Here is an 8,868-nt window from a genome sequence, read left to right on the forward strand (position 1 = left end):
AATGATAAAATATTGTAATATTAACATATTCAGTAGTTCTGGTAGTTTATTTAACATATTCAGTAGTTCTGGTAAATAATAATGAAATATTAACAATATAGTTTTTTTAAATAGTCATTTATATGAAATATTAATCATTATTATCTATTAAATAATAATATATTTTAATTAATCATTATTATATATTAAATAATAATATATTATACTGACCATATCAAAAACTCTATACTTACGCTACATCCATATTAATTTCTTTCTAAAAATTATAATTGCTAAAGATATTTTCAAATACTAATACTTTCTCACTCTCACCCAAGTTCTGATAGAAATTCCAAATATTTTAAGAGAAACAAATCCAGTTGGGTTAACTTCTTTTTGTATTTAATTTCGTACAGCATGGATGCTAAGAGACATTTTTTGGCTATGCACACAGATTAAAATGACTCACCGCATGTATTTGTATCCCTCTAAAAATTATAGTAGTTTCCTTTTCCCATTTTCTTATATGTACATGACATATCTAAAGCCCATAGGGCCTAAAAAAACGTTTTAAACTTTCCCAAACCCATTAGGTTAAACACAAATCCCTAATAGCACTACTATGTCAAGTCTTTCATTTGGCTTTTTTTCATCCACCGGTTCTTGCTTCTGTTCCCCACTTTCCCCAAACCCTAACTCTGAACAAAGTGAAGGTTAAAGTAATGGCGCCGTTTTGATGTCCGCCTTGACGCTCATTTCTTCGTCTTGGCACCAAAAGCTACCAAGGTCGAGAAGAAAATCGAATAATAATCTATGGCACCAAAAAAACGAATAATAATCTATGGCACCAAAAGCTACGAAGGTTGAGAAGAAAATCGCTTACGATGGCATTGTTGGTATATAATGTTAGAATTTTTCCCTTATCTATACTTTATTAATCTGATTTGTCATTATTTCATTTTGCTCTTTATTAATCTGATTTGTCATTGAAGTAGCATATAGGATATGTTTGTTTAATAATAATATTTCTTTTATTTTCTTTTGTAGTCTAAAGAGTAGGATGCTGATTATGAAGTTTATAAGTAGTAACATATATTATAGAACATATAAAATCAGAAGAAAAAAAGCAAAGAGGTGAAAAGTACCTGAAAATGTTTGAAGTTACACAAACTGGTTCATCAAATAATGATGCAACCTATGGTAGTCCCTAGTTAAGTGGTGAAATCTGTACAAACATACACTCTGAATTAACAACAAATAAAAAATAGAAGTTTATCTGTGTTGCAACTTAATGATTATTACGATATTTAGATTTTAAGTTGGTTATAGAAAAGAGAAAAATAGAAGAAAAAACAGGATAGTATGAGAAATACCTGAGAGTTGGAAGAAATTATTTTGTGAAGCCAATAAATTATTGGTTCTAATGAAACAAATTCCAAGCCAATGTGAGTAGTAGTAGCATGTTCTTCAATAAACAACACAATAAAAGTAGTAGTTCTGGTGAGTTATTGGTTATTAAGAGATCTTAAATTTGTTATAGTAGAGAGAAAAATGAAAAAAGAAATAGAGAAAGGATGAGAAATACCTGAAATGATGAATAAATTATTAGTTCTTATGAAATGAGGAATAAATTATTAGTTCTTATGAAAGAAATTCCAAGCCAAGATGAGTAGTACTAAATATCATTATGTTCTTGCTTAAGGGGAATTATGTATTCAATCAGGGTTTTTTGCCTCAAATTATATATTCAATGACTATAGTGGAAGGTGTATGTATAGTAATAAGCAGGTGTTGCCATGTCATAATGAAAAATGCCCTTGAATATTGCCATGATATAGAAAATGGCAGTTTTGTAACTGTTGAAAACCTTCTTCATTAACTAGTGTAAATAATGGCAGTTTTGTAACTTGGTGGTATTGGTGTTCAGTTTTTTAAATGGCATAAAATGTGGAATTATCTTTGTTAAGTTTTTTGCTCAGTTGGTTTTTATTGTTTAAAATTTGCATTGCAGTTGACATGCTCTAAATATGTGCTTATGGATGTTTGTTTATTGTTTTTTGTATTCTCTAAATATGTGCTTAGGGATGTTTGTTTATTGTTTTTTGTATTATCAGAGTGATCCATGATTCTGGTTTCTTTTGATGCTGCTGAGATGGTATATTGATTGATGATCAATGAAGTGAATGCTGTGAGGAAACAATAGAAACAATATTTCTTCTACGGTAGAAATTAATAGAAGAAATAGTAGAAGAAACTTTTGGTAGAAATTAAAAATAGTGAGGGGTAAAATAGGGATTCAGAAATTACACCATAGTGTGGTGGTTATACTATGTATTTTATTATCTTAGCTATCACTTTTGTTTTGCAGTTTAAAAAATTGGAATATGGAAGTTACTTTAATAATAGAGCAAATGCTAAAATTGAAATATTAAAATTACTCCATCCATGACAGTTGACAATTGTTTTGCCTTTATATAATGGTATAGATGTAATAATTACTTTTACATATTTTTTATTAAAAATATATAAATATATAATTAAAATTAAAAAACATATTACTACTTATGTCTGCTCAACCTTATTGTCATCCCATACATAATGTATAAATGTGCATTTTATTTTTTTCTCAATTTTCAATCATACCAAATAATAATATTATATTATCATTTTTAATACTTTTCTTTATTTCAACTATTTTTCCTTCCCCTTACATCTCTTAACCAAAAATAACCTTCAGGTTTAAGCAAGGTTTTCAGAACGGACCGGACCGGTTGACTTAAAAGCAGTGTTAAATTGGATTAAACCGGTTCAGTAAACCTGGTTCACGATTTTGGCAAAACGAAGAAAATAGACTCGAGAGAAGAGCTCTTAAACTTGGGGAAAAGAACCTTTGGAACCAAGAGCTCTCAATTTCTTGAGTTCTCAAATTCGTAAGCTCCTAGCTTTTATACTTTTCTGTTTCACGTTTCAAATAGACAGTAGCTATGGCCTCTAAGCTGGTTTGGCAAAGAAGAGTTTTCAGGTTCTTGCAACAGTCACTATCATCATGTCCATATGTATGTTCTTCTTCGATTCATGGCCCCCGGATTCTCTCTGTACACATGTCAAAAAATTTGTGTCTCTCGCCGCATAACTCCCATATTCCCGCTCTCGAATCTTCTAGAAGCTTATGTTCTTCGAGTTCAAATCTCGTACATGAATCTCATGGCCCCACGGCCATCGATTACCGGTATAACTTCAGGATTTTTTGTTCACATGTTGCTATTTGATTCCTAGAAAGCATGAAATTTTGAAATTCATCAGTTTTAGTTGTTATTTTGGAGAGAAAAAAGTAGCTTCCAGATTTCAATTATCGATTTCTTTTAAAACTTTCATTCTTTGAAATTCAAAGCATTTCTGTAGACTACAGTTGGGTTAGGGTTTGTGAGTGTTGGGAGAGAAAATTATGTGAATGCTATTGCCTCAAAGGTTATAAAATTCTAATTTGGTTAAAAATGGTTCTGTTTTCCTTTTCTCAATGGGTGAAAATGAATTTGCTAATGATTAATGTGAATACAGTTCTGTACTCCAGGAAGGTGAATTTCATAGACTGGCTGATTCCACAATACATAGCCTACAAGAGAAACTTGAGGTAGCTCTACAATTGCTTTGTGATGTGCACCAACTTAGACATCAATTAAATTTTTTGCTCTTTATATACCCATCATCCATATGGTTTAACAAATATGCAATAGTGATAACCTTATGCCTAGAATCAAATGGATTTCATTGGAAAATAGTCTTATTAGTTATGATGGAAACATGATAGTCATAGTAAATTGATTTTTTTATGATTTAAAGTTTCATCTGAGGTTGTTATTATTTCCTTTGTGCTTGTTTGGCAGGACTATGGAGACTCTGTTGAAGTTGATGGATTTGACATAGATTATGGGGTGAGAATGACTGTTTAGGAGCATATGTTATAAAGAATTTATATCAACAATTACTTATTAACCAACAAAACAAAAAGGCATCCTATAACTTCTATGTATTTCACAAAGACTAAAACCAAGTTATTTTCTTGTAACACTGTTAGATAGCCCCCTTAGTTAATTGGAAATAATTGGAATACTTGTTAGTGTAGTAAATAGTTGTGCTGTTGGGCCTTTGGAAACGGGAGGTGCAGACCCTTGAAGCGCTGCGACATATTATTATTACTAGGGGATATTTCTTGTTTCTTAGCAATCAAATACCAGGTTTCTATCAAACAATAACTACGATTATTTTGAATAATTACTTGTATAACTTGATAACTATCGTTTTTTCAGATGAAACTTGAGAACCAAAGTTTAATGTAGTTATTTGGTCTTTCAAAAATAAATAGCTTTTTATTAATTGCTTTAACATGGCTTTCCATTTCAGAATGATGTTTTGACCGTAAAACTTGGCGATCTGGGCACCTATGTATTGAACAAACAGACACCAAATAGACAGCTTTGGCTGTCTTCTCCGGTGAGGTATTAGATTATATCAGAATGCATGTGTAGTGAATGTTTAATATATAAACTTTCTAGCTAAACATACTTATTACTTAATAGTTTATAGTTTGTAAACCAATTACTGTGCAGTTATATCACAACCATATACTCTATTTCTTTGGATATGTCTATATATGAGAATGAACTGGAAAAAAGTGAATAGTTGGTGATAACAAACCAATTTGGTGTCAAAAACCATATCTTCTATCAAATGTATTATCTTGTTTTAACATTGGTGCATTTATTAAGGCAACTAGGTGTAATTGAAGCCTTTTGCATATTCACCTGTCTTACTCTTATCTTATTGGTGACGAAGAGGAAACAGATGGGGTAGTTCATGAAACCTATGAAGCACAGATACGGATACGTGTGTCGGATACGACATGTTGACACACATTTTTTCTAAAATATAGGATACGATACGTTCAGGGATACGCGTAGTAAATAATAAAAAATACATAAAATTTGATAAAATTATAAGTGTAAATCACAATATCCAAAGTAAAATAAGTTGTGGATCGGAGAGTACCGGCTATCGGATGGTCAATGCTATGTGACGGTATGTTGGTATGAGTCTTTGTGACCATTAAATAAGTTGGTGTTTATTGAAAACGAATCTATATATCCCATATTTTATTGAAAAGGAATCTATACATCCTATATTTTATTGAAAATATATCCTATATTTTATTGAAAACGAATCTATATATCCTATATTTTATTGAAGACGTATCTGATACGTGTCTTGATATTTTTTTATTTTATTTTTTAATTTTTGGATACTTTACGGATACATATCTTTCGGGAATCCGAGTGTATCCGTATCGGACACCGACATGCGAGGGTATTTGACGAATCCGTGCTTTAGAACATGAAACTATGCCACTTGTTAATTTTTTTGTTTAAAATCTAAGTTGTTCTGTTCATAGTGTGGAAAAACTTTTGACATCTGTGACATTGTTCATTTACTCATTTTTTTTCTTCCTTCAATAAAGAAAGTACTCACAACTTCTTATGTAAACTTATATCATGGAGGAGATTGGTTGTTTATATTATGACAATTCTACTATGATATAGGTTTGGTCTGTTGCATTTAGATTGTAAGGTGCTATGATCTTATGTGTCAAATAATATATTCAGCCCAATCTAGCCTTTTACTACCATATAATATGCTATTATCTTACAGTCATTATGTAATGAAGTAAAAGAACACATCCAGCCTTTGATGACTGATTGGAGACTTTTTTTTTGGTACTACCAAGGGTATCCTCTCACCTTTTGGTAAGGAACTAATCTCTTTCGTAGTGCGTGGTTGCTCCTCCCAACAAGTGTCGTTCCTAGGAATCGAACCATTGACCTTTTGTTTTTTCTAGGGATCTAGCAGACCTTACACTACTAGACCAACATTTTGTTGGTAGATTGCGTCCTTTTGATCATACATCTTTTGCTGGAATGATATTCTGCTATTTCCTCTGTTTGTTTTCTTAAACTAGACTGCATTTGATGTCAAACTCAGGTTGAAGCGGGTAAAATAATCAAACTGACATGCATATTAATATTATCTGCCTCTTTAAATATGTTCCAAGATTTCTTAGATTTGTCTATAAAGGACTTCATCTTTTATGCAGTGGACCATCAAGGTTTGATTGGGATCAGGATTCTAAAGCTTGGATTTATAGGAGGAACAAAACAAACTTGTGCAAAATTTTGGAAAGTGAGTTGGAGGAGCTGTGTGGCAAACCTATTGTTTTTTCCTGAGCAGCTGCTTCTGAGTTGCTTATTGGAGGACAATGGATGTAAAGGAAAGGTTTCAGAGTCGTAAAATACACTTATTAGATGGCAAACCTTCATTTTTTTCTTATTTTATCTCTAAAAAACAGTCTAGTCCTGATTTTTTTGATTTAGAAGACAACATTGATGATAACCTTCAAATGTACTTTTAGCTTAATTTCTTAGTTTTCCCATCTCTTTGCTACTTTTTATACAAAAACAATAAATAATCAAACTCCGGAAATCATGTGTGAATATGTTGCCACCCATTTACTGATTGAAGAATTGCAACTGTAATGGACATTGTGATAAGGTAAAGAAATGAAAACTTCTATGAGAAACAAAAGGTTTTAACCTTTGTGAAACTTTCCTTGTTTTGTTGTCGGTAAAATATACTTTTAGCTACCCATGTAGCATAGAAATATCTTTAAAAAAGTTCTCAAAAGACATGTAATAATTAGCTCAAAAATAGGTGAGGCTGGGAATGATAATAAGGCAGATCAATGTTGGGATTGTGTTTACCAACTTTGAACCCAAAATTTAGAACTCAGACCTAAATTTAGAGGGGTTAAAAACAACATCTTCGGTCCTGTCGAGTTTCAAGTAACTTGAACCCGACAAGTGTTAGAATGTAATTCAAAAGAGGTAGTTTAGTTAGTTAAGAAACTTACTATAAATAGATGTGCTACCCAACTTAACTAACTGATTTTTCCAGAAATAGAAAGTGTCTCAATTTCATTCTTTAACTTCATCTTATCATCTTCTTCATTCAACTTCTTCTTTTCTTCTTGTATGATCCAACAAACTGGTATCAGAGCCATACAACATTCACTAACAACCTTCATTCAATCATCATCTATCTCGTTCTTTCTTCATTCTTCTACTTTTCTCACTAACACTCTTTCTGCTGCACAAACTGCTCAAATGGGACAAACTGGCTTTCCTGCAAACCTGCCCATCCTCGACGGGAAGAACTGGAACAGGTGGAGAATCCAAATGTCAGCAATTATGGGATTTCAAGAAGTGAACGAAATTGTAGAAGAAGGCTTCCCAACAATAACAGATTCATCAACAGAGGCACAAAGAAATATGTACAAGGAAAGCAAGAAGAAAGATTGCAAGGTCATGTTCTTGCTACATCAGTGTGTTGATGAAGCACACTTTGAAAAGATATCTGAGGCAAGAACAACAAAAGAAGCTCGGGATATTCTAGAAAAGAGCAATGAAGGTGCAGAACAATTGAATAAGGTAAGATTGCAAACCATGAGGAGGCAATATGAGTTGATGCAAATGGAATCCAGTGAGAAAATTGCACAATTCTTCAACCGAATCATTAGCCACACTAATGCTATGAAAGCTAGTGGTGAGAAGATGACAGATCAAGCCATAGTGGAGAAGATATTGAGGACACTAAGCCCCAGATTTGACCATATAATTGTTGCAATTGAGGAGTCCAAACCTAGAGGAACTGAAAATTGTAGACCTCCAAGGCTCTCTAGAGGCTCATGAACAAAGACTTATTGAAAGATCTTTGGAAAAACCTGCTGAACAAGCATTGCAAGCATACACCTCAAGGAGAGGAGGATATGGTAGCAAGGGTGGACTAAGGGGCAGAGGCAGAGGTAGAGAACAAAGAAGAGGCAATCACACACTTTGAAAAGATATCTGAGGCAAGAACAGCAAAGGAAGCATGGGATATTTTAGAAAAGAGCAATGAAGGTGCAGAACAATTGAATAAGGTAAGATTGCAAACCATGAGGAGGCAATATGAGTTGATGCAAATGGAATCCAGTGAGAAAATTGCACAATTCTTCAACCGAATCATTAGCCACACTAATGCTATGAAAGCTAGTGGTGAGAAGATGACAGATCAAGCCATAGTGGAGAAGATATTGAGGACACTAAGCCCCAGATTTGACCATTTAGTTGTTGATATTGAGGAGTCCAAGAACTTAGAGGAACTGAAAATTGTAGACCTCCAAGGCTCTATAGAGGCTCATGAACAAAGACTTATTGAAAGATCTTTGGAAAAACCTGCTGAACAAGCATTGCAAGCATACACCTCAAGGAGAGGAGGATATGGTAGCAAGGGTGGACTAAGGGGCAGAGGCAGAGGTAGAGAACAAAGAAGAGGCAATCACAGATTCTCTCAAACCTCAGATCAAGAAAGGGTTGAGGCTGACCAAGCAGAACAGGCAACAAGAAGGGGTGAAAATCAGAGATGGCAGAACAACAAGAAAAAGGTTGATAGGAGGAAGTTGAAGTGCTTCAACTGTAACAAAATTGGGCACTTCAGTAGTGAATGCCAAACAAACTCAAGCCATGGAGAAGGTCGAGGAAGGCATCACACTGAGGCATACTTGGTCAAGAAGGAGAGCACTGAAAGTCTGGATGATGAACCAGTATTACTGATGATGACCACAAATGATGAATCAAACAGCAATGACAAGTGGTACATAGACTCAGGATGCTCAAACCACATGACTGGAAACAGAAATTGGTTAGTGAACTTTGATGAGAGCAGGAAAAGTAATGTGAGATTTGCAGATAGCAGGTTGATTCAGGCAGAAGGAACAGGTGATGTCCTAATCTGCAGAAATGA

The 8,868-nt window shown here is 33.5% G+C and overlaps 1 protein-coding gene across 1 annotated transcript; it reads left to right on the top strand.

Moving 5' to 3' along the window:
- Positions 2,777–6,444, top strand: LOC109357790 (frataxin, mitochondrial-like). Its single transcript, XM_019601837.1, has 6 exons — positions 2,777–2,906; positions 2,945–3,208; positions 3,538–3,610; positions 3,864–3,911; positions 4,381–4,475; positions 6,125–6,444. Exons 2-6 carry the CDS (start codon positions 2,964–2,966, stop codon positions 6,252–6,254), a joined length of 591 nt encoding a protein of 196 aa, XP_019457382.1. The 5' UTR covers positions 2,777–2,906; positions 2,945–2,963; the 3' UTR covers positions 6,255–6,444.

Source organism: Lupinus angustifolius, chromosome LG10, assembly GCF_001865875.1.
Source record: "Lupinus angustifolius cultivar Tanjil chromosome LG10, LupAngTanjil_v1.0, whole genome shotgun sequence".
NCBI classification, from domain to species: domain Eukaryota; kingdom Viridiplantae; phylum Streptophyta; class Magnoliopsida; order Fabales; family Fabaceae; genus Lupinus; species Lupinus angustifolius.

Coding starts and splice junctions, on each gene's coding strand:
- LOC109357790 (XM_019601837.1), top strand. CDS start 2,964: ATGGCCTCTAAGCTGGTTTGGCAAAGAAGAGTTTTCAGGTTCTTGCAA. Junction 3,209..3,537: donor CCCACGGCCATCGATTACCG/GTATAACTTCAG, acceptor ATGTGAATACAG/TTCTGTACTCCAGGAAGGTG. Junction 4,476..6,124: donor TGGCTGTCTTCTCCGGTGAG/GTATTAGATTAT, acceptor TCTTTTATGCAG/TGGACCATCAAGGTTTGATT.